Genomic DNA, 26769 nt, shown 5'->3' with positions numbered 1-26769 from the left:
TGATTATGGTGCTTAAAGACATATGTGCAGTTTTTTTCCACAAATTGTTTTCAATAAGTATTACAAAAAGGTAATGCATATAATTTGCTCAAAAGCCCACCTTTTATTTGAGATATCAGAATGATGAATTTTCACTTTGTTGTTCCCCAAGTACAGGCGCTCAGGGGGTGAGTAAAGGAAAATGTACTTACTCCACACCAAACTCTCAACATTTTGGCTTACCGCCTGTCCGGCTTTGCTGAGCCTAAACATTGCTATATTTTGGTGTGGAATAAACATACCTTAAAGGGACACTGTAAGCAGTATAACCATTTCATCTCATTGAATTGGTTATAGTGCCTGGAGTCCCCTGGCGCTGCCCATTCGGTGTTAAACCATCTTTGAGCAGTTTAACACTAAATGAGGGTCTCCTACTTGAAGTGCTGCTAATGCAGAGATTACACACTTCATTGTAACCATAACAATTCATACCTGCAATGGGCACTGTGATAGGCTGAATGAGGTTAGCAGAAACTCACAGCCCACCACAACTGCCAACCACAGTTTCTTCAATGGCCCAAGCAGCACCAAGGGGTTGGGCTGCCAGGGACTGTTGTTTAGCATTAAAATATTAAAACCTGCTCAATACTGAATGGAAGGACAGCACCAGGGGACTTCAGACACTATAACCACTTCAATTAAATTAATAAGTTGCAGTGCCTACTAGTCTTCTCTTCAGTGCCTGGTATTTCCATGGACTGTTGGTTTCAGAATGTATGGTAGGCATTGTGGGAGCATTACTGGCTGACATAAGCATCTAATGTAATATATTTAAAGCCCACTCAGCATACCTTAAGCTGCTTACAACAATATCAAACGTTCCATCCTTAAATGGAATAAATTCTTCATCCACAATTACATTATTGGTTGGAATTTCGGTTGATACAGAGTTTTTCTAAGGAAACAAAACATGATTTATAAAAAAAAAAAAAAAAAAAAAAGTATAAAAAGAATACATCACATATATTGTTCTTTGTATTGAATTTAGCAAGTTATAAAAACACTAGGAGAGAGAAAAAAAAAATAACTCCTCTTACCAAAGCCTTTTCAGACATGTCTGCTTGAACTAATTTTTCTACGGTTTCCTACAGAAGCAAAAACAAAAAACAACGCAATGAATTTGTACAAGTTTATTATCCTGCAAATAAACACCTCACTATTAATGCACAAGAACTATAGAAGCAGCAGCATCCTCGGTGAGATAAATACCATCTTATGTGCATGAATTATGTTCTAAGCTACAAAAAGCAGCATTCGTTTTCACTTCCCAGACTGTCAATGGCAATCTTCCAAGCCTCTCCTGGCATTAATGTACAGATATATCAATGAGCGAGTCAGCCTCAGTCATTTTTACTACTGGCATTCCTGTACACACATCCTTTACTGGGATAATAATGCCCAGAATGTAGCCATTAAACACAGAAAACAGAATAAAAGTCTAATCTCCGAAGCAGACGTGGCTACCATAACATTGTTATATCGAGATACAGTTCAAAATTACAATTGTCATGAATTGGATGCTTTTATTGACAAATGTAAAATAAAATTGCTTTTAGTGCAGCAGACTGAAAAAGCAAGCATCCTTTTTGGAGCCCTCGCATGAAGCATGGCGGTAAATATTTTCTGGAGAAGAACTGTAATAAAACATAGTCACTCTTTATGGTTGGGGGCACTGCTGTGATAATGTAGCCGTTTGTACAGCGTTCTAGCAGAATAATGGCTTCTTCCTAATCTATAGACAGGGCTTTCTTACAAATAGATGTTTCGTTTGAGCAAAAATACATCCAAGAAAACACACAGATCACTTGCTTTTATTGCAGGATTATTCCATTGAATTGGAATTATTTGGGCAACAAAAAAAAAGAGCTATCAATAGTCAACTAGACGCAGACCGAGATGGCTCCGGTGTTGGTTTCTAGGGCATGCCAAACATGATCATTTAAAAGCCCTGTTCCAGTGAAGCAATGGGTGTCTCAATGCCATACTTAGCATGAATCTAAATTAGTTCAGGATATATATTAACGGCTAATCTATGGTTTTTTCATGTCCACAGACGTTTACATTCATATAGAGTGGGTCCACTAAATGTGCCCTTTTGACTTAACTGTTCTGGATTACTGGTCGAGCCGTGGGTAGGGATTGGAGTATACTTAACATAAACCACATTTAACCTATTTCACATTATTCTGGACCTTTTAATTAGCAGTATGTTTTATTAGTAAGTTATGACTTCATAATTCTGTCCACGTTGTTATCCACTTGTGAACTGCGCTTCAGCCTTTTATCTTTATTACAAGATAAGTGATTAACAAAAAAAAAATTAAAAAAATGTGATAACAAAAGGAATGCTGTGTATTTCTTTTTCTCAAAACATGCAATGGTTTTAAATAAAGCAGGTAGCAGATAACACCTTGGCTTTATTAACTCTTTATTGTATAAGTGCTGCACTATGCAGCCATCACCATGTTTATATTGTATCTATACCCTATGCCAAAATGGAATGTTACACTTATTTTGCTTTAACACCTCTATCCACCCCTACATTATTGAGTGGGTCTTAAAGAACAGCATTTTGCACTTAATGTACTATATTACATGTTTTATTGGGTTAATGTAGAGTGCATGTGTACAGGCACGTCCCTGCCCCATGTATATGTAAAAGAATGATGTACACACGCACTCACCCAAGAGTCACTTGGCAAAAGGCTAACACCTGAGGGTGGAAGTTCTGCAAGGATATTCTCTCTACATTGCCGTATGCCCTACCATTACGTAGTGCGGAGTTTGCCAACTGGATCTGAACTTAAGGAGGTCCACCTGAGCAGGTGCTGTCCCTTCTCCTTCCAAGAGTAAGACTGACACTAAAGTGGCAGACGTATTTGGAAAACATGATTATTGATTATCTGTAGCACAGCCTACTACACTGTATTGATTTAACTAAATATCTGTAAATGTCACTAGTAATCCGCAGTAAAAGAAAAAGGAGTCTCCTGAGTTGAATATGAATGGATTGGCTAGTTGTTTTATAATAAAAAGCTAGAAAAACGAGCTGACTTAGAAATTTATCCAAATTTCATTGGGCCTTTGCTTGGTAGCAGTATAGTAGTGTGTTTCCTTATCTTTCCACCCATTTGATCACATGCCTCTATAAAACATGTGCATATCTTTAAACGGAGCTATACAGTCCATAATACTGCTAGTACCAGTTAATAAGTAGGGTTATCTGTGGACATATGCAGTGATCTACATTTAAATCAATACACAATGGCCATCTGGCTCTTCAAGATTACATAAACATTGCAGCATCATTTGGTTTTATTACACCAAAATTAAATAAACACCGTTGTATAATATTTTCACATCAGATGTCTTTGAACCATATAGTCTCAATCAGCAGTTTGACTGAATAGGACTTCTGGGAGATGTAGTCCACAGTAGGTTAATGTTGACAACTCTGGACTGAATAGGTTTTTCTAATGCAAGGGCAGATAAAAAATAAATAAAATAAAAAAATAAAAATAAAAACTTTTTTTTTTTTAAATATGGTGGAAAGCTGTATATTGTAAGCGTCTCGCTGCCGCGCAGTGACTATTTATTCACTGGTTTAATGCAACGTCAATTAGATGTGCGAAAACGAGTTCAACAGATGGCAAATGATATGCAACAAGGCATTAATGCAAAACTATGCCTATACACATTGCAAGGGATCTACACAGCTATGAGAAACAGGATAAAATACTTCCAAAAATAAATCATCCAAAATAGTTAAGGTGCCATAAAATGTAAATACAAAACCAAAGGTGGCATGTTCATAAATAACAAAAACAAGACCAAAAACTGTTTCCGCTACAGAGTACGGCAGTCATTAAATTACAAATAAGCAGAGATTTTTCCTTTATTTTAACCGACATGTCAACAAACAGAGAATGAACGAGAAGCGTGGAATATTTGTACCATTCATAATGGGGCCTGATGCTAAATCTGTGCTGACAAATATTTATCAGTGAACGACTCCAGCAAAATGCGATCTCTAGTGGGAGTAGACAGTGAGTGTAAAATATGAGACAAAAAAAAGTGACTGTATAATGTGGCATAGGCACATAAATACAAAATAATGTTTATTTATGCTGTTAATTTAGCTTGAAGCACAGATGTCTAATAGAAAACTGACATATAGTTACCGGAAACAACTCGATATGCACCATAAAAACACAACAGTTAAGGCATCGAATTGCCCTAATGTATTATTGCTATATATTGTTAATATAACTTTTATTACAGTAGTGCCCCGTTCAATGTATGCTTTCTGGGGGTAAGCCTGGTTTATCCTGTATGTAACGTTTAGCATCCATTCTCACCAACCAATGTGAATTCTATCCAAATGGTTCCAAAGCAGAAAGCACATGAACGGCAAGTAATGATTTTGACAGCACTAAAACCAGGTTAGGACTCACCAAAAATGGGAATATTGTGCCTCCACGTCCTCATTTGTACCCCGAATAAAAGGTGGTTTTAATATAGCATTTAATATTGGTAATATTATCATTTATATGACACACATACATTCTGCCGGTTTATTTGTGTTATATAAATGATTGATTTAGCCATTGATTAAAAGGGTGTAATAACAGATTAAACATTAGTATGTGAGCTGAGTCTGTAAGTGGGTTGTAAATAGTGAAAGAGTGTATAAAAGCCTCATTAAAAGAAAATGGTTACACTCTGTATTAGTTTTAAAAATAAAAGGTTACATATATTATAGACAAAAGTTGGAAATAGGTCGCGCCACAGTAACAGTAAAATAATATAAGTAGTAGTAATGTACTCACATATAATAAATAAGGCAAAAATATTTTTCAATAGTCCTAATACTTAGTAGGCTGCTATAGGGTCAAGTTGACCTGTAGAGACTTGAATATGATGTAAGTCCAATACGGTGCTGGGTCTTCAGATGATGGAGTTGTCTTGACTCAGGTTTGGATATATGGACATAAAAAGAAAAGTACTCCAATAGTGCAGACTGCAACTGACAGGTAAATTGAAGAAAAGAAAAATACACAACAGGGAGGTAATCCACTCACTATTGAAAAGCCTAGACTAGCTCAGGTATAGTTGGCATTCAGTGGCGTCGATCCCCCACTGGTAGGATATAGGTGTGGATAATCGGAAGAGCTCCTCGGTATGTAGAGAGATAAAAACCAAATATAGTGCTCACTGTATATATTGTAAAACAGGTCAATATAGAGGAATGAAATACTCACATTCGCAGGATATACTGCTTAGTATGATAGCGTAGGTGGTACTATCCCCACCTAGGATTCTTGGGCAGGTGCACGCTGCAATGTTGTAGATGACCTTTTGGAGCCAAATCAGGAATTCATCTTTGATTTTGTGTTTTAGACCATGATATGCATCCTTGCATATCTGTACAGGGTGTGGAACTCACTATGTACCTTGGTCAGAGGGAATGCTTCTAAAGGTGGGAACTTTGGAACATCTATTTACAGTAATGTTTTGTTATCAGGCAGACTGCAGACCACTGATGACAGGGCTGTTGATGCTCAGATGTGGTGGGCGAGGCCTGTCTGAGCCTGAAAAGATGTTTTGGTTTCCAGCTGCAGCTATATTTACATTCCACGAGGCACTGTATCCAGTGGTCTGCAGTCTGCCTGATAATAAAACATTACTGTAAATAGATGTTCCTAAGATCCCACCTTTAGAAGCATTCCCTCTGACCAAGGTACATAGTGAGTTCCACAAAACTCCAAACAAAGGGATAAGGGGACATCTCCCTCCCTTTTAGAAAGAAAAAAGTAGTATTTCATAATGTGCAGAGCTGCAGTAGGAATACTAAGATATCAGAAAATGCTGGTAATACAGGCAAAATGGTCTCGCTAGAGATAGTGCAGCTAAAAAAGTGCAGCAATGTAGTGGGAACAAAAAAGCAACATTGTATTCGCTAATAGCCGCTGCCAAACAATGTAGCCAATACATGTCTGTATCAATAGGGGGTGATAGCAGGGAGAGGTAAAGTAAATACTAATTCTGTGCCTTTGAGGGCACCCCTTAACCCAAAATGCCCATTACTCCTAAATGGATGAATAAGGAATGCCTCCCGCCCCTAGAATCATTATAATGAAAGAAAGCTGGAGATTGTAATGATAGACTTTTTTTTCCCACCAATATATGGGGACAGGTATTAGTGAATTTCTGTAAACGTCAGTGAAAGACTGCATTTTCCATCCTGCAGTGAAACACCTACCACTCTCAGGCCTCACTCAACTCAGTGAAAGACTGCATTTTCCATCCTGCAGTGAAACACCTACCACTCTCAGGTACTGACTGAAGCTGGAAGATACTCCACCTCCAGTATTCCTGGATTGCTAACATTCTCATGTATTACTATAGATTTGTAACCATTTTACCTGTAGTTTGTAATATTCTGTGCATGCAGTATGTACTACAGTCATTTAATGTCTCTGACCAATATTTCATGTAGAAAGTTACCGTATATACTCGAGTATAAGCCGAGTTTTTCAGCACATTTTTTGTGCTGAAAAACCCCAACTCGGTTTATACTCGAGTCAGTGTCTGTATTATGGCAATTTACATTGCCATAATACAGACTGGGGGCTGGCAGCGAGCGCTTACCTCTCCTGCAGCTCCTGTGCTCCCTTCTCCTCCGCGCCGGTCCGTTCAGCACCTCTGTCAGCTCCCAGTGTAAATCTCGCGAGAGCCGCAGGGTCATAGTGCGGCTCTCGCGAGACTTACAGTGTGAGCTGACAGAGGAGCTGCACGGACCGGCACGGAGGAGAAGGGAGCTGACAGGAGCTGCAGGAGAGGTAAGTAACAGCTTCCTGCCAGCCCACCTCCCCCCACTGAACTGCCAATGCCACTGGACCACCAGGGAGTGAGAGCCCCCCTCCCTGCCATGTATCAAGCAGGGAGGGGGGACGAAAAAAAAAAAATAATAAAAAAAAATATTAAAAATAATAATATTAAAAAATAAATAAAAAATATTAATAATAAAAAAAATTAATATAACAAAAAAAAATTACAATTATTATAATTAAAAAATAATAATAAAAATGCCCACCCCCCACCAAGGCTCTGCATCACACACACACTGCACTCATACACACACACACTGCACTCATATAAACACTGCACTCATATACACACACACACACACACTGCACTCATATACACACTGCACTCACACATACAGCACTCATACACACACACTGCACTCATACACACACACTGCATTCATATACACACACTGTAAATAAAAATTCAATAAAATTTTTTAGGATCTAATTTTATTTAGAAATTTACTTAGTAGCTGCTGCATTACCCACCGTAGTCTTATACTCGAGTCAATACGTTTTCCCATTTTTTGGGGGTAAAATTAGGGGCCTCGGCTTATATTTGGGTCGGCTTATACTAGAGTATATACGGTATTAATATTTTGGGTGATAGAATTTGGTTGCTAAACTTTTCAATAGTATATAACACATGGATACTCTACCCCCTTGCCCCCCTCTCTCACTCTCCTTTTCTCCTCCCCAGTTGTAAATACCTCCATATAACTTTTTAATCCCATTCTCTGTTCTTCAGGCCTCACTCAACTCAGTGAAAGACTGCATTTTTTCTCCCCACTTCCCACCCACCCAGGCTCCCCCTAAATATATAGCATGCTCCTCCAGCTGTTTGAGATTCTCACCCAATTACCTCTTCATTCCCCTAACATCTTACCAATAGCTGCTTCTCTGTTAACTCTTTCAGCCATCACCTCCAAACTTCCCTGCTACCTCTTGTCTCAAATCCCCATGGTATCCTTTAGATTGTAAGCTCACGGGCCATCTAGCCAAGCACTTTGTATAAAAGAGCTCCAATGGCTAGATATCAGCTTACGGGCAGGGCTCTCTCTACCTCTTGTATTTGTCTGTGTATATTGTACGTTTCTCCACTAATTGTACAGCGCTGCGGAATCGGTTGACGCTTTATAAATAGCAATAATAAATAAATAAAATAAAATAAGCCGAACGTAAGCTCACTCGTGATACAGTGGCTATGAAGTATGCTTGTCAGAACCCCTGAAGCACGTTTTGCCAATCTGGCTCATCAGAGGAGAACCAAGCAATCATGTAATGTTTAAAAGGTTATCAACAGTCATTTAGCAGAACATTTTGACATCACAAACCAACTACTTTTCCAGACAGTGCTCAATTCTCAATTTACTATTATTATAATATTTATATAGCGTCAACAAATACATTTTTACTTAAGTAAAATATTTTGTCAGAAGCAGCCAGTGAGAGCTGATTGCCCCTAGAAAGGAGGTGCATAGTACTAAACAGGATAGCGGAATATGACATGGTATCTCGGCGCCCCCTGGGTAACACAGTGTATACAACTCTTATGGTGCCCACAAGAACACTTTAGGGATTATGGACTGCAGTGTATACCGAGCTCCATGTACACACAAAGATATGTTCTGTATGCAATAGATAACGTCTATCTAAATCAGCATAAATAACATTGCGCTATAGCAATGGTGTGAATGCCCAGCGCGCTACCGTAATACAGTAAATAAATTCTAAGATCTGCAAAAGAGCTACAGTATTCAATGACATGACATACCTTTATTAAATGTTTAGAAATATAGCCTTTTCCACAGCCAAGATCTAAAGCAAAAGGAAATACCCTGCCAAATAAAAAAATATATTATACTGTGTGTAAATACAACAAAAACTATGATCTCTAATGTGCAGATCAACACTGGCGGAACGTCCGGTGATCCTGCTATCTGCTGCTATACTTTTTACAATACTGAATTAATAAAAACTGTCTTTATAGTTTATAAACATGTGGGCCTTGATTTAATATTGTTGGGTAAGATTTTCAAATTAATTAATATTTTTGGATAAACTTTTAAAGTGATTTTTTTTTTCATAACATTAAAATAAATGTAACATATATATATATATATATATATATATATATATATATATACACACACACACAGAAATATTTTAAAATTATACAATTGTTTAAAAAACAAAAAACAAAAAAAAGAAAAGATTCTAGTATTAAATCATTTTAAGAGACTATCAAAAAGATGTAACCATTTCTAAAGCTTATAGCATTTACTGGTGTGAGGGAACAAGAAACTGTTACTGTCCAGAGAAATGACAGATCCTCTTTAGGGATAGATATTTTGCAGTTTTACTTACTTTGCATGCAAACTCCTAAGAGACCCAACAGAGTTCCCACTGTTAGCATGGCATAAAAACCCTGTGGCTACTCACCGGGCGATATCAAATACACGGTCTGCAATTCGAGCGCCCACCTAAAAAAATAGAAATGAATACATAATGTTTGTTTACGTTATAAAACATGTAAAAAGTACAAATAAAATAAAATAAAAATTGTTTCACCCGTCATTGCGACTCAAAAATTAGCTAAACATAACTTCACTAAAGCTCAGTAGTTATTACTACTAATAGGAGACTGTAAGCTTGTTTGAGCAGGGTCCTCTTCAACCTATTGTTCCTGTAAGTTTTCTTGTAATTGTCCTATTAAATCTCCCCTCTCATAATATTGCAAAGTGCTGCGGAATCTGTTAGCGCTATATAAATGGCAATAATAATAATAATGCACATTGCCCAAAATGTGCTACCCTGCAGTACATACCGTAATTAAAAGAAAGCCCATGATGTTTTCATTGATTTACATCTGCAGTAAACAGATTATTTCCGTTTTCACTGTCCTGCTGAGCACTCTGAAGACGGGAAATGTGTCCGATTATATAAGGGACTATGAGGCAGTAGCCAAATACCCCCCCCTCCCCCCACCCCCTCCACTGCTCCAAATTTCCCCACAACCAATACTGAAAATATTGTGTTTATATGCGTATTAAATTCATTTTTATAGATCATTTTAATGTATCTTAAAATTATAGGAAAATATTTACAGGGACACTAAACACCTATACTAGTAAAAGGCTGACTGCAATAGGGAGAATTAGCTCAGCACTCTCAGACAGCCATCGACTCCCACGTTGGACAGAGTTGACAATGATAAAGCAAAGCTGTAATTTCTAAATTATAAGGTAGTTACACAGGGGCTTTTTCTAGGTTCCATGTAGAGCCCCAGGGGTTGGCATACAGAGAATATATGCACAGCTTTAGTAGTTATGGTCCTTTGAGTGACCCTATAAGAGCAATATAGTTTTTAAAAGGGGACAGTTAAAAAAAAAAAAATATATATATATATAGGATTATTCACTAATGTGGCAATTGTTACAAAAAAAATGTTTTTGTTTGCACTGCTGATAATTTCCACAGAAGTGAGTTAGACACTAAACTCCGAATTATGAGAATAAAGATACAAATGAAAAATTGAGCCTGAAAAGCAAAGGCATTGGCTATAAACGAGATGGAGAATTTTATCTTTTTCAGCCCAAATTTTCCCATTCCTTAACTTGCAATCATTCAGAGTTCATTGAATTACAACATTAAAGTTGTATTCAACAGCCACCAAATGATAGTGAATAATAGAAATGCTCAATAATTTAAATTTCAATGCTTTAAAAAATTCTCCAACTCAGCTACAGTCATATACCTCCCAACAAAGGAGGGATGCAAAAGAGGGCAAAGAGGGACACTTTAACCCCTTAAGGACCAAACTTCTGGAATAAAAGGGAATCATGACATATCACACATGTCATGTGTCCTTAAGGGGTTAAAGGGTTTTCCAACCCTTTTTCGATTGTATTAGAATAATGCCCTGTTGGTATTAATCTGTAGATGCAACCCAACGAAACGCTCGAAGAATAATTTAATATATGTTTTTACTCCCCTTAATCTACTGCCAGGCGAGCTCCCAGTGCTGCTCGGCCCGCCCCCATCTGACATCACAGGAACTGCACTGAGGACCAATCAAAGGCTTCTCATAGAGAAATGTGCAGCAGGCGCTGACAACTGATGTAAAATATGTACTGAATTGACATTAGACAGCCGAAATAGAGATCTAGGCTGCCCAAGTCACATGTGCTGGGGGTGCGACTTGAACCCGTAACTCAACTAACAAAATCACTGAATGTGCAGGGTTTTAAGCTGAAATACCGCTACTGCAGATTCCTTCCACCATGACCTTTTTAAAAACCAGGATTGGTCATGGTGGTTGGAGTAACCCAGTAATTGTAGGAGTCTGCGTGGGAAGGGGCGGGTTGTTCTTACTTATAATTTATACAACTAAAATGTAATTTAAAAAACAAGAGAAATTTATCTTAATTACACAGACTGAATTCTAAACACATTTATTGTAGTTTACAGAGACATTACTGGCAGTATTATTGCTGTGGAGTTCTGTTATACACTTAGACACACCAGCAATATGGAGCTCATATAACAGAGGGACATTAGGATAGAAAAGAGGGACATAGAGATTTGTGCCCAGTATGGGGCATGTCCCTCCTAAATCGGGACAATTGGGAGTTTTCAATCCCAGTTAAATGTTTACGAAATCTGGGAGCTAGGTGAAGTATGTATCTATCACTTACTTCTTCCTTAAGGTAGTCATACTGCTGGGCATTGGGCTGGCATGCTGCCCAGTTCCTCTGCTTCCTTTTCATCTTCCTGTCAAACACATTGAAGGCACTCTCAGTACTGGAGCTGTATGCCATTCTCTGGGGCAGGGAGCTGTATGCCATTCTCTGGGGCAGGGAGCTGTGTGCCCCTCTCTGGGGCAGGGAGCTGTGTGCCCCTCTCTGGGGCAGGGAGCAGTGTGCCCCTCTCTGGGGCATGGAGCAGTGTGCCCCTCTCTGGGGCATGGAGCAGTTTGCCCCTCTCTGGGGCAGGGAGCAGTGTGCCCCTCTCTGGGGCAAGGAGCAGTTTGCCCCTCTCTGGGGCAAGGAGCAGTTTGCCCCTCTCTGGGGCAGGGAGCAGTGTGCCCCTCTCTGGGGCAGGAGGCTGTGTGCCCCTCTCTGGGGCAGGGAGCAGTTTGCCCCTCTCTGGGGTAGGGAGCAGTTTGCCCCCAGATGGTTTTTACCCAGGCTGTGCCACCCCCTGCTGCCAAGCACCATGTGCCCATCAGAGCAGGGGTGGAGGGATCTCCTGCACACAGTCAGTGCCAGTCCTACAGCCCAGGGGGGCACCATGCTGGCAGGCACTGCCCTCCCCCAGCTGCCCTTTAACGGACTCGCTCAGTATACACCCAGCATCCCCAGCCAGGTCTCTGGAGGTCCCTCTGGGTGGTCTGCAGAGTGCTGTCCCTGGGGGAAGCCGGTCCCAGCAGCACAATCCCCTTCACACTCCACCAAGGACGTGAACGCGCTGCCAGCTAGCTTGGACTCCCCCGGCCTCCGTACACGGGGTGAAAGGACACGGCCCTGCAAAGCATTGTGGGAAGGTAACACATGGTCTGCTGCTGCTGGAAGTCACCCGGAGACCGAACTGCAACCCTGAGCTGTGTGTGAGTACACTGGGAACAAGGGGTTACTGAGCTCTGTGTGAGTACACGGGGGGTGGAGAGGGGGGATCTTCATTGACCCCCCAAACAGCAAAAAGCTGTTACCCCAGGTATTATAAGGGCAGTTTATGCACCATAAACACTGCAGTGTGCTGTATTGGTTATGGAGCCAGGAGCCCCCAGGCCAAATCCCACTGACTGTAATGGAAATGACTGCAGACAGAATACAGCTGCAGCCATAACTAATACTGTTCACTGCAGTGGTCATTGTACTTATAGTGCTACTTTAATCATTATGTAAACAATCCAATGAAAGACATAATAAAACGTATATGCGCAAAAATTTGAAATAATTTTTTAAAAGTTGCATTGGAGCTGCTGCATGCGATACAAATCCATACTGAGCATGTTATGCAGTGAGCTCGCCCCCACACCAGGAAATAGCTCTGCTCATCGAGATATTCCCAACGGTAACAGAGTATACCCCTGCATGGCAATTGACATAACGTAACCGGCTGGGGATGCACATATTGTTAAAATCTATAGGTCAACAAACTGTTACCGCAAAGAAGTGGTGTAAGCACCATAACTACCACAGCAGACTGTTTAGGTCATGGTGCAAGTAATCACCTGGCGCCACCCCTCAGTAGTAGTCAAACCATTTTCAAACATTTTGACACTTACCTGTGTCCCTCAGGTGCCCACAGTGTGGCCCCTCTTCAGATATAACTAAACAGAACTTCCCAAATATGCGCTAGATACAGTATATCAACGTCATACCTATTTGCATGTGGTTCATTGGCTGAAGGAGTCAGCTGACACTAATATGGAAGTAGGAACTAACACCTTACTGACATATGTGGGGCTCAGCCACAGACACCTGGGGAATTGAGGTAAGGGTAGTTTGTTTTTCCCTAGGGATGGCATCAGGGGACTCCTGACACCATAATCACTACAGTGCAAATAATCAATGTCCCTTTAACTATTATATCCTTGAATATTCTAGTTTTCAAAAAAGCATTCAGACATTGTTCCACACTTTTGGTAAAGTTTAGGATTGACATTACTGTTAGATAGACAATCACAATTTTATAATTTACATTACACTACATAGCTCCACTTATGATTCATCTGAGCTTTTTAAATTTGAAAATGCGTTACTTTTTCGTTAGACTAATCTTATAAATGTGTTTATTCTTATTTTATTTCAGGTTATTTTCTTGATTGGTGTGTAACTAAAATCCTTAAGGATGGCATCGAAAAAAGGATTGGATAATGACTCACGATTTAGCCGTGTTACAAAAGATCCTCGGTTTTGGGAAATGCCAGAAAACGAAAGGAAGATTAAAATTGATAAGCGTTTTAAATCTATGTTTCACGACAAAAAATTCAACCTTAAATACACCATGGACAAGAGAGGCAGGCCAATGAATCACAACACTAGAGAGGATCTTAAAAGATTTTATGATTTGTCAGATTCTGATGAGTTGTCAGATGAAGAGATATCTGAAAAGGCCCCGAAGGAAAAAGAAACCCGTAAAACTAAATTAAAGGCACAGTTAAAATCTGATCCTCCTAAAACATGTGACAAGTTACAGAAAGTGGAGAACAAGCTTAAAGCAGCCGATAAGGGCAAGAAAAATGAAGCCAATAAAAAAGTAAAGGATGAAGTTGGATCACTCCCAAAAGAAAATGTGAAAGGAAAAGATGGACTTCTCAAGGCCAAACAAAAATCAGAGACCATTCTTTCTTCCCCAGCAAGTACGAAATCTGTCCATCAAGTCACTAAAAGTAGTGCTCAGAAAGAATCGGAGGAAGACGAATTAGGTTGGTTCAATAAATCCTTTAACATATATATTGTAGCTTTCTTTCCCTATTACTAACATTTTAGGAGCCTGTAGGAATCATTGACTGCTGGATGTTTTAAATGATATAGCAACTTATATGAGTGCAATAATTTTACATCATTTTACTTGTATATTCGCTGTTTGTTCTTTCTTGACTCTAACTTCTAATAAGAAATGTTGATTTAAACCTGCTCGCTACATATCAAGGATAGGGCTCAAAATATCCACTCACACACTAGCCATTGGCACGTAGAAATGTATCTTTTGAGAGTGTACCATGGACTCCCAAGGTTTGCAGTGGCTTGCAAGTTTTAGGCCTGGCTAGCAGCAAAGGACTTTAAGTCCCGCTATGGCTATCTATAACATATAGGACAGAACCACTCTTGTTGACAACACAAATGATTGGTCAACACTAGAATGTTGATGACAATATTCAGGTCTCTACCATGGGATTCCATTGTCACATTTTCTGTTTGGGCGCTGCTAAGGCCTTGAAGGGGTCCTTGTAGGGAAGCTTTGTTGGACAGCTGTCTCTCCTGCACAGCTTGCATGCGTGCATCTTCTCTCAAGGGCTTAACACCACTAGAGTGGCAGCTCTTTCAGATGATCTCGACCTGCTGGAGGCAGGCAGCTTTGGCATAACCTGTGTTAAAAGTCCTGGTCAAGTGAACACACTACCATTTTTGTTGGAGACACGTTTATACTGCTGGTGTGGCAGCCCTACACATACCTAGCCTGCTGGTGCCCTGTGGGAAAATAGGACAGATATCCCAAATTATCTGACTGAGGGAAGCAGGGCCATCGCACAAAAGTGAAATGGTTCTCAAATCTGTCATGTTTTTAGAGTGATGGCCAATCAGTCCCTTATCTAGTTTACTTTTAAGATTTTATTTATAAAATAAACAGTGTCTGAGAGACATATCTAATGACTACTGTGGCACGCGCTTTTAAAAAAATGTCTTTAATTTTTAAGCATAAATATTCTATTACATCATAATTTTATTTCTATAAACTTTTTTTTTTTTATAAATAAGCATGTGTGTTTGTGTTTTATTTTTCCTGTGTGTGATATAAACTATATTTTTTTACTTTTTTTTTATTGTAGGATTTGATACTGATGAGGATGACAGGAAAGTTTCCTCTGAAGCTGGTGATTCAGAATTTGATGAGGATTCGGATAGTGAAGAGGAAAGTGAGGAAGGAGTAACTGAAGATGAAGAAGGAGAGGACTCGGAGGAAGATGAAGCAAGTTCTGCAGAAGTGGAAGAGGAAGACAGTGACAGTGGTCCTGATCTGGCTAGAGGCAAAGGGAATATTGAAACAAGCTCTGAAGATGAAGACGAGGATGATGATGATGAGGACATTGAGGATCTGACAAATAAAGACTCTGAGATTGAACATGCCTGGAGAGAATTGGACAAGGACGCGCCTCGCGGTGACCAGGTAGAGTGGAGAAACAAACTGCTTCCATGAACCATAAATCCAAATTTTTACTAAATAAATAGCATCCAAATAATAAAGGGTTAATCCAAGCATCATAACCAAGCAACATAGTGTAAGGCAAAGGAAAGGAATTCTTACTGTGAGAACAGTAAGGAAGTGGAATTCTGCCTGAAGAAGTGGTTTTATCAAAGTCTGTACAGATGTTTAAACAGCTACTAGATACAAACTTGCAAAAACAAAATATTCAATTATATAATTTTTCAATGTAGGGTAATAGCTTCTGGATCCAAGGATAAATGTGACTGCCATTCTGGGGTTACAAAGGATTTTTTTTCCTAGTTTGTTGCAAAATTGGAAGTGCTCCAAACTTTTTTTTTTTTTTTTTTTGCCTTCTTTTGGATCAACAGCAAAAAACAGATGTGAGGCTGAACTTGATGGACGCAAGTCTCTTTTCAGCCTATGTAATCACTACATACTGTTGTAGCAGTTACAGTGGCTGGAATGGGCTAAGTTGCCTTTTACCTAGGTTCCACCGGGCATCGAGCCTCCAAGAATGGCAGCTGAGCTGCATTAGGGTTCTGCAGAGCTAGAGGGGCCAGGTGTACTGGCTGAGTGCCTGCACATGGAACTTTTACAGAATTAACATTCAGCCTTAAAATCTTGTACTGAGCTGGGTAATGGAAGCTCCTGGAGGTGGAATTACACCGCAGGCAGCAACTTTCAGTATCTGTTTGTCTGCAGTGTTTAATACTGTAACACTGCACCTACAGGATGCTTGAGCCATAACCATGTCAAAACACTGAAGTGATCATGGTGGTTGGAGTAACCTTTTAAGTACCAATTGGTTAACAAAACTTGTGACTGAAATCAGTATTTCAATAAATGCGGTTTTCTTCGAATTCCTGTCTGAAAAGTGAATTCTTCAGTATTATGAGATTGTCTATGCTCAATACTTTCAGAGGTAATGTATTGTCAACAATTCAAACACAAAAATAAAAAAAACATGATTGTCCATAAATCTGCACCGAATGACGTAGGGACAGGACGTGTTTCTGTTTGTATGGTTAAATGAGGAATGGTTTATTCCTCCATTGATTTCAAGTTGGGCTCAGTGAGTAGAAGATCTGTGAATTCTGTCTGATGGGATACATGTTATTCCATTGAGGGTTTGGAATGCATAACATGAAACCTGTTTATTGGAATGGGGTGGTACTGGGGCACTCACCAAGAAAGTTGCAAAATTGAACTCTACCTGTTGACACGATTACAGGTCGATTTCTCTCTGTTTAGCTAAATATACAATTCAATACATGTTTAAGGACCACTATAGGCACCCAGACCACTTCAGCTTTATGAAGTGGTCTGGGTGCCAGGTCCCTCTAGTTTTAACCCTGCCGCTGAAAACATAGGAGTTTCATAGAAACTGCTATGTTTACACTGCAGGGTTAATCCACCAGAGGCCGCTTCCGCGATTCTCACTGTGAAAATTACAGTAAGAAGAAGCTGACGTCCAAAGGAAAACATTGAGTAATGCTTTCCTATGCGCGTTTTTAATGTGCGTGCAGCTCTGGCTGCGCATGCGCATTCGACTCCACTCAGGACTGGATAAAGGTAAGTGGCTGAAGGGTTTTTAACCCCTTCAGCCCAGCGGGAGGGGGGCCATGAGGGTGGGGGGAACCTAAGGACTACATAGTGCCAGGAAAACGAGTTTGTTTTCCTGGCACTATAGTGGTCCTTTAATGCAATCCCCATGCATCACTTGGAAGGGAGGGAGTGCATGCAGCTGTGCTAGACATTACATTTTCTTTTCTTTACTGCTGTGCCAATAATTGTGTGTTACTTGAATACAATGATTTCTTTCCTGCATTTCATTTATTTGGTTATAAATGTAACACTTCTTCCTCCTTTTATGCTAATCTTTTAAAGATCACCAGGCGTTTAGCGGTTTGCAATATGGACTGGGACAGATTGAAGGCCAAGGATCTCCTTGCTTTGTTTAATTCATTTAAACCCAAGGGCGGAATCGTTCTCTCTGTCAAGGTAAGTCTGTCAGGTTTGCCTCTAGTATAGTGTACCTTGAAGGTTTTAAAAATAAACCGAATCTTAATAAAAAAAAAATAATAGGAAAAGTGCAGAAATCCTATTCCGAACGGAAAATAACCTACAGGACCAGTGAGTCTGGATTGAGTTCACATAGGAAAAGGTTACATTTTGCTGCACATACCCATTTTTTAACAGTCAACTGTTTACCATTTTGATACTGTGATGATTTTGGATAATTTTATTGCTTTTTAATCTCTCAGGTGTATCCTTCAGAGTTTGGTAAAGAAAGATTGAAAGAAGAAGAGCTCCATGGGCCCACAGAGCTGAAGAACATCTCAGAAGACGATGTAGATGAACACGGGTGCGTTACATGTATATTTGTCACACTTCCTGGTCTAGTGGGTAATGCCAAGATTCTGTTATATCCTAGTGTGTCTTCAACACAGCCCACTTTCAGCACATATAACTCAGTGGATATCTGTTCTGTCTAATGCAATCACATGTGTTTTGTTCTTTGCTCTTCACAGCATGCATGGTTTGTTATATATATATATATATATATATATTAGAAAATATACTTCCCTTCTAACTCATTTGCTGGAAATGTCTTCTACAATAAGCTGTATTCTTTACATATAACTGTTAAATGGTTCGAATAGATGTTTTAACCCCTTAAGGACCAAACTTATGGAAAAAAAGGAAATCATGACATGTCACACACGTCATGTGTCCTTAAGGGGTTATTAAAGGGACACTAAACTCATCAAGACCATTACATATCAATGAAGTGGCCTAGGTGCAGCGGTCCAGTGCTTCTAATCTTGCTAAGTATATAAATGCTGTTTTTGGTGGAGTTGTTTTGCTGGGGGCACTTCTGCGGCACAACGCTATAATGTTCCTTTAAAGGGCTACATTAGGGGTGTTTTGGGAACTGAACTCTGCAATTACTACTTATAAAATAGCAATGTTCTTCTGTAATTGTCAGGCACCGGACATTATATCTGCTAGATTTTGATTTTTTTCTGTACATTTATGTATGGCATACAGAAACTGGGATGCTGTAGCCAATGTGAATGTAGATGGTGTTGAATATATATTTTTGCACCCCATTATTGAGCCATTCTACGTTTGTGATATGTTGTTTTTTTGGGGGTGTTTTTTTATTTTTGTTAAAGACTGAGAATGTATTGCGTGTAAAGTGTTTTTTATAGTGGTTGTAGAACTAGACGGCATTTCTTTACACAATCATATTGGGGTGCCACGGAATATAAATATAAGCCTGTAAAACCTTTGTGATTGTCTCTCTATAGGATGTTCAAAGAGAAAATGAGAGATTACCAGTTTAAAAGATTAAAGTACTTCTACGCGGTTGTGGAATGCGACTCTCCAGAGACCGCCAATAAAATCTATGAAGACTGTGACGGGCTTGAGTTTGAAAGTAGCTGCTCTTTTGTAGATCTGAGGTAAAGGAAACCTGTTTCTGAAAAACTCTACTTAGGTTTTATGTAAATTCATTATTTTGCACTGGGTAGTTAAAGGGACACTCAAGACAAAATAAACCTATAACATTAAAAATAAATATGCTGTTGAATAAATAAAATATAGTATATTACTTGCACATTGCATCCCAAGCCCACAACATTCACTGTCATATTCGTCATATATAATTGGAGAAAATAATTATCACGTATGACCTTTGTCAGCTATCATTCACTTCCTACCCTATATTGTCATGGGTGCTAAACAGTGGTTGAGAGTAAGTGTGCTTTTTGCTGGGGGGGTCAGTTTGGCAATATCACAGTTGATCAATTGACCCCATAAACAAAAATATATCTAAATTGTAGTAAGATGACACAGGCGAGATAATAAAGCCTTTCCTCTAAATCCCTCGTTACAAGTAGGAAAGCTCACAGGCAGCCTCCACATTAATGTGCATTTAGATACATGTGTCTCGTATCTGCAGGTTTGTTCCTGATGATGTGCAGTTTAATGATGAACCAAAGGACTCATCGGTAGATGTTGATCTTACTGCTTACAAACCAAAATTGTTTACATCGACAGCACTGTCTACATCGAAAAAGGTAACTTGGGAAGGTACCAGGGCAATTCTGGAACTATAACCACTTTAAGTTTTCTTATGCTGGTAATGAGGATCTAGTGCATGTTCACTAATGCTAACATCATACGCAAACACTTGGTTTCTAAAAACTCAGTTTAAACCATTTATGATGCACATCATCTCACAAGTTATTTTCCCAACCAAATTGTGCTTCTAGGTGGCATCCTGAACGTAATGATTGCTTTAACAGTTACTGTTGCTCTTTGTATTAAAGGTAGAACTCACCTGGGATGAGACTGATCACGATAGAGTCACAGCTCTGAACAAACCTTTTAAAAAGCAAGAAATTCTGGACATGGATTTTCAGGCATACCTGGCTTCCTCCAGCGAAGAGGAAGAAATAGAAGAGGAGGAATGTCTTTCAGGTAAGTGTTCAATTCACAGTAACCAGATTTTAAAAGCGAGTGAAAATGTCTTCAGAAAAAGTAATATTTTTTTATTTCACTTTAAGGTGCAAAACAAAATTTGCATTGTAATGTGTGCCTGCTGTGGTACAGATATCTGCTCCACTACAAGTCGGCACATGGAACATTTTTGTACACATTTATGACTTTGTGTGCTTTGAAATAAACATAGTGAAAGTGGCACACAGTCTTCTACCCTATCTGCAGACATCCAGGTACAAGAGAGCAGGTTTTCTATTTCCACTGAGCTATTGTTCATAAGTACGCACATACAGATCCTTAAAGGAACATTGTAAGACCATCACAACTACAGCTTAAAGTAGTGGTTAGAGTGCAAGAAGTATTTAGCTGAAGACTTTGCAGTTTGTGCCAAACTACTTTTGAATAATTTTGATAGAACCCAGGTCTCTCAAGCCTAGCCTTTCACCTCTCAGTCAAGACATGTACACAACTGTCTGACCTCACTTGTACCATAATTACTTAAATAATCTGTAGTGGCATTGCTTAGTGTCCATCTTTTTAAATTACAGTTCAGATACTTGGCAACCAATGTTTAAAACTGCAGACAGAGGTTTGACTAAAATTCTATACTTTGACCCATGTTCATTGAATATATTTGATAATATTGTTTTATGCATTAGCATAATTTTTTTTTGTCAGTGTTTTGCTCAGCGTTATTTGCTTTCACTGTCCTGTTGTAATGGATTTAACTAGTAATTTTTCATTTTCTCTCGCAGAGCCTGCAGTCAATGAGGAGAAAAAGGGCAAAAAAGGTCCTAAAGAAGATGACGATCAAATCGCTCGTTACAGAGAGCTCCTGAAAGGCATCCAGGAGAAAGACAAGAAACAGGAGAATGAGATGGAAATGGAAGTAAAATGGGTTCCAGGTACTGTTTATGCTCTTCAATTTAAAACCATAGAACACAGCGCACATGTGGCAAAGTTTAATTTGAAAGAATTCCCATAGGTTTCCATACATGTTGGATATTCATTCCGTGTTGAAACTTTGATACAGAGGACTGATCTCTTCTTTGAGTGCCAGAATTGATTTGTTTGTCTACTGGCTTTTAGTCCGCACCCAGTATACATTAACCGCAAGAATATTTTGTAAATTTAAAGAGGAATTGTCAATTCCTTGGATTTTTTCCCATTATATATACTTATTAACTATAGTTATCAAGTTTGTGTTTGTGAAGTCGGAGAAATAAGCTTAACCCCTTAAGGACACATGACATGTCTGACATGTCATGATTCCCTTTTATTCCAGAAGTTTGGTCCTTAAGGGGTTAAACGTAGATATCCTCACAGCTGTATTTCCTTCTGTCCTGTAACTGAGGGACTCTCTATAAGCTCTTTATTGCGATTAGGGCACTCAACTCTCGTTCTCTCATTACTACTTCCCTAGTTACCTGGGTTATTCCCAGAAAGAGTGTATTCCCTGTTCTTAGGATTCCATATTCTCCCTTTATTGCGATTTATAAACTCTGCCCTTCGCGTCTGTCATTCAGTATATAGAGAGAAGGAGAACCTGGCTGTGCTGGGATTGACGCCATATCTAAAATATTTAATATACTATTAAAAGGAAATGGTGCATAACACAAAATAAATTCTATTCATTTAAAAAAATTAATTTAAAAATAAAAAGTCTTGCCAGCATGCACGGCTGAAAATCAGCCATTGTGTCAGTGCTTGCTTTAGTTTTGGTGGAGGGTGTGTATGCATATACGTGTATGTAGTGAAATATATATCCTCCGGAGGTCTTTTTATTTTAATTCAGTTCTATCACCTTTGGGGGTCTTTAAAGATTTTGCAAAGATACTCAATGGAGAAATCTTTGCTTAGTGTTCAGTGGCTGCCGGTTTCAGTGAAAGGTAGGTGTACTTACCTGAAGCTGTCCCTCGCAGCCGCCAACATATTTTTCCTTATGGCTGACATAAACACCTGGTGTTTCATCTGCCAGGAGTTACACTGGTGCAATGCAGGATGCCGCAAGACCACAGGAGCCTCTTGCGATCCCACAGCTGTCACTTGTGGACAAAAGTTAAAAGTGTAGTGCCTTTTTTTTTTTTTAAAACCTCAGGCTTTACCATAAGACAGAGTAGCCCCTACTTGGTCTTATGGTATCTTTTGTATTGCTCTGGATTTCAATGCAATTCCTAGACAGTCAGCATGAGCATTTAATAAAGATAATATCTTTATGAAATACTAAGAAGTGATTGCTGCACGAAGGTTAAAATAATTTTTTTAATGCATTAAATATAACTTTTTTTTGTGTTTGTTTTAAATAAAAGGGGTGAGTATTCCCCTGTTATAGAGTTAGAGATTTTTTTTTTTTTAATTCTTTATTTTTGTTAGTGCATGAAAGGACAATTTAGCTCTCTGAACCACAACAGTTGCAGAAAACCATTGAGTAACAGTGTATGACATGGTATCGAGATAGCTGTGCACATTTTTTAAATAAAAAAGGTGAACTATAAAGGAATATAAACGAATATAAACGGAGTCGTCAGACATTTTAAATGACGAGTAGTGACAGAGCTTAGAGTAAGAGGAGTGTTGGCTAGATATATATATCTTATGAAGTATTAACATCATTGGAAATCAGAATCTTACTAAACTTTATACACATTGAAGAACATTTCCAGCTAGTATTTCTGATTATCCGTCTAATTATGTCGTCACAAGTTAAGTTATATAATATATACTCTTATTAACATCAAGTATGCAGAAAACAATAGTATTGAGGACGGTCGTGATAGCCTAAATCATGGCTTGTAGGTGGGCACAGTAGGATGCCTGTGGCTGTCTAGTAAGGGCTTTAAGCCTGCTTCCACCTGGGGGACACATACATCTCTTGTGGCCTTTGGTACGTTGTCTACTTGAATTGTATACTATAATATTGCAAATTAAGCCTATGTACAGCAAAGCAAACCTAGTGTGATGTCTAGGAGGACCTGTCTCGGGTGGTGGTTCCTGTAGTTAGTAAACTGGCTGCAGTGAGATTTTAAAGACTGCTCTGCGTGCCTGTAATTACGGGTACAAAGAGAGAAAATGTAATCTAATGAGCGTTCCCCTGTAATGCGAGTGATCTATGCGGGGCCTAGTCTGGTGACCTGTCTCGGTTGGGAGCACTCGTTAGGCTGAGCTGCGGATCTAATAAATGATAAGCTATTGCAAAGGTTAAAGGACTATGCTGCAAGTCATTGGGAATCAGGTGTTAATTGTCCCTTGCGATTGCAGCAATCGTTCAGCGTTAACTTGATACCGCCTGATGAATAGCCGGGTAGGCCACCGCAGTCTGCTGGCCTGTTAAGGAGGGTTCTGGTCCCTGCCTTGGGCTGGTCCGTTCTGGCTGGGTGTCGGAATGGTTGTTCCCGCCGTTGTTCCTCTCGCCTGCAGTGTTGTAACGGGCAGCCCCAGCGTGTTGAGAAGCTTGGTTGGGTCTTCCCCTGCCGAGAGGGCCAGGACAGAGTCGCCGTGGGGCACCACCAGCGTTCCGGATGCTCCCCATCTGTACCGGATTCCGTGGTCTCTGAGGGCCCTAGTGATTGGCTGGAATCTGCGCCGCTCTGCTAGTACCGAGAAAGGTAAGTCATCAAAGAGCCTTATATGGCTGTTTTCCACCGCCACTGTGTCCTGGTTTCTGGAGCGGGTCAGTATGGCTGTCTTGACCGAGATATCTCGTGTAATCACGATGGTGTCTCTGGGGGCGTCTGCAGGGGCAGTGGGGGCCTTCCGGACTCGGAACGCCGACGTCAAGGGCTGTACTCCGTTCATCACCTGCACCCCCAATGCTCCGGCTACCTTAGTAGCAAAGTCCATCAGGGCCTTCTGGTTCACGGATTCCGGTATGCCTCGGAGCCTGATATTTCTTCTGCGGTGTCTGGCCTCCAGAGATGTGACCGAGTTGGTAAGTCTCTGGATCTGCAGGGACATGGCTTGTATCTGAGTTTGAGAGTCTGCTATTAAGCCGTCTCTTTCTCCCTCTCTGGATTCCACCTCATCTACGCGGTGGGTCAGGGTGGTTATTTCAGACTGAACCCCCGCGAGGTCCGCTTTCCATACTGCCCGAAGGTCCAGTAGGAGTTGTTTAATGTCCCCTTTAGTGGACAGGGATGTGTCTGTGTCTGATTCCGCCCTTTGGTGTATTCCACTCACTGTCTGTGGGGCCTCGATATCGTCCTCCCCCATGGAGTCTTCAGAGTTACTGGAGCCTCGTGCTGTGTCAGGGGCCATCTTGGTCCGGGCCGCGGGCCGCGGGCCATCGAAGCATCTTCGAATATCGGTCTGGCAGTAGCCCTCCGTGTGGATTAACTTGCGGTGTTTGTGCCCCATCGTTATGGCGGAGGTATAGGCGGCAATTTATTTCCAATTATGCCCGATTTCGTAGCTTTTTTGTCGCTTTTGCGGTCTGATTAGCAGGAGCTCTGTACAGGCATGTCTAGTCGGCTGCTCAGCTGGTCACGCCCCGAGTTAGAGATTTTTTTTAACGATCTGTTTTACTCTGGGGCCTGTACACTTGCTGTAGTGCCAGAGTTGAGTGAGAAGGTATGTAGGACATTTCCCATGGTAAATGTAAGTCAAATTTCCAGGCAACAGACCATGTTCGGTGACTTACAGATGGACTTCCAATGGCTTTTAAGGTTCCTATTCCTGGTGGTGGTTATACTGCAAATCGCCACCAAGAGTCAGTGTCTGCTAATACACAGTGTCTCTAGCTGGACACAACATAAATCTTTACACATGCATAACATAACCTAATAATGCTGTCTCTATGTTGGGATATAAGGGAGGTTATTCCTTTATGTGGGATGCAGCACATTCCATATTTGCAGAATAGATAGCCGTATATATATGTTAACGGAGAAATACATGAAACCTCTGACAGTATTAATTTCTTATATCGTGACGATCAATAACAAAGTGTACACATAGATCTATTCTAGCAGTAACTTAATATTCATCTTTCCTAAATGTTTACAATTTGAGCTCCACATACATCTTAAGATGATCTTCGTCGTTAAACAAAATCTGAGATCACTCTCTGTGACCACAGTCCATTCACTATCTCAGAGTTGCCAGTTTAGTTCCTGGTTTGGTTGTGTCAGCTCTGCAGGTTTGCCAAATAAGTACCAATAATTTGGTAATAACAACATAAGACCCACCCAGGTTTACGTGAAAACTGATGAATGTTAATGATCCTGGTTTTCTCTAATTTTGGTTCTCAAAATGTTGCATAATAATCCCCAAGTTTAAGCCGAGCGGTAAGATCACAATTTAAGAACAGCAAATCCTGTTCTTTTTCCCCAGTTTTCTTTTAATGTAGAAAATGTTGATATCGATAATATCCATAATGTATCACCCTTTTGATAGGAGCATATTAAACTGTTACCTGTAGTTTTATTTTGAATAACCTAGAAAGTGGATTGCGTGTTGCATTATATACGTGGCCTGGGAGGCAATACACATTTATAATTTCTTATACCACCTCTATGTTGAGGAGGGAAATTGCCCAGTAATCTATTAAATGTGAATCCCTTTGTGCGTGGCTGCATTGTATTTTGCTACATAATAATTCTCAGGAATTCTTCCATTTACGTGTTGTTTTTTTAATTGCTTCATAACCTTTATTTGAAAATAATAATTGTAAGGCCAAACTATCTAAGTAAAATAATTAAATGGTCTGGAGTTTCCCAGTATAGGCATCTTGAAATTGGTACTCAACGTCTTTGTTCTGAATTTTAAAGGGACACTCCATAAACTCCCGGTGTTTATGCACTGTGCACTTCTGCCCATTGGAGTGGTCTGGGTCCCAACTCCCATCACCCTTAACCTTTTATAAACTGCAATAATTACCTTGCAGGGTTAAGTCCTCCTCTAGTGGCTGTCTATCAGACAGCCACTAGAGGGACTTCTGGCTTCTTAGACGCTGGACGTCCTCACGCTAAGCATGAGGACCTCCAGCGTCACTGGAATCCCCAGAGGAAAGCACTGAATAATGCTTTCCTATGGGGAGGTCTAATGCGCGTGCAGCCATTGCCGCGCATGCGCATTATGTCTCCAGCGTGGGCGGAGCCTGACCTAGCGCCGAGGTGCATGGATTCAGGTAAATCACTGAAGGGGTTTTAACCCCTTCAGCAACATGCGATGGGGGCACTGCATGATTCTCCAGTGCCAGGAAAACTGATTAATTTTCCTGGCACTGGAGAGTCCCTTTAAGTTACTGAGTAAGAGGGTAAAATGCAGATATTACTCAAATGTCTTTACATTGTGTCATGTCATTAGTCCTTAAAGGTTTACTCCAACCACCATGACCACTTCAGTAATTTGAAGTGGTCATGGTTGTAGGAGTCTGCATGTACACACGCAGACTTATTTTTAATTGTGTTACAATGGC

At 40.0% G+C, this 26769-nt stretch overlaps 2 protein-coding genes across 2 annotated transcripts in view; one reads left to right on the top strand and one right to left on the bottom strand.

The window, feature by feature from the left end:
• The window catches only part of NDUFAF5 (NADH:ubiquinone oxidoreductase complex assembly factor 5), a 43690-nt gene extending 31320 nt beyond the window's left edge, over window positions 1-12370 (bottom strand). Inside the window, exons 1-5 of the mRNA XM_063441511.1 lie at window positions 11609-12370; window positions 9354-9394; window positions 8686-8749; window positions 1077-1124; window positions 831-934 (exon numbers count right to left, since the gene is read on the bottom strand). Coding sequence (XP_063297581.1) covers window positions 831-934; window positions 1077-1124; window positions 8686-8749; window positions 9354-9394; window positions 11609-12205 — 854 coding nt within the window. The 5' untranslated portion in view covers window positions 12206-12370. The remainder of the gene's footprint in view (window positions 1-830; window positions 935-1076; window positions 1125-8685; window positions 8750-9353; window positions 9395-11608) is intronic.
• A 1364-nt stretch (window positions 12371-13734) lies between these two features.
• ESF1 (ESF1 nucleolar pre-rRNA processing protein homolog) overlaps window positions 13735-26769 on the top strand; it is a 29744-nt gene continuing 16709 nt past the window's right edge. The window contains exons 1-8 of the mRNA XM_063444034.1: window positions 13735-14343; window positions 15469-15806; window positions 17733-17846; window positions 18110-18210; window positions 19160-19312; window positions 19813-19930; window positions 20183-20333; window positions 21110-21259. Coding sequence (XP_063300104.1) covers window positions 13767-14343; window positions 15469-15806; window positions 17733-17846; window positions 18110-18210; window positions 19160-19312; window positions 19813-19930; window positions 20183-20333; window positions 21110-21259 — 1702 coding nt within the window. The 5' untranslated portion in view covers window positions 13735-13766. The remainder of the gene's footprint in view (window positions 14344-15468; window positions 15807-17732; window positions 17847-18109; window positions 18211-19159; window positions 19313-19812; window positions 19931-20182; window positions 20334-21109; window positions 21260-26769) is intronic.

Source organism: Pelobates fuscus, chromosome 2 (assembly GCF_036172605.1).
Source record: "Pelobates fuscus isolate aPelFus1 chromosome 2, aPelFus1.pri, whole genome shotgun sequence".
NCBI classification, from domain to species: domain Eukaryota; kingdom Metazoa; phylum Chordata; class Amphibia; order Anura; family Pelobatidae; genus Pelobates; species Pelobates fuscus.
This window is presented reverse-complemented; position numbering and strand designations above follow the sequence as displayed.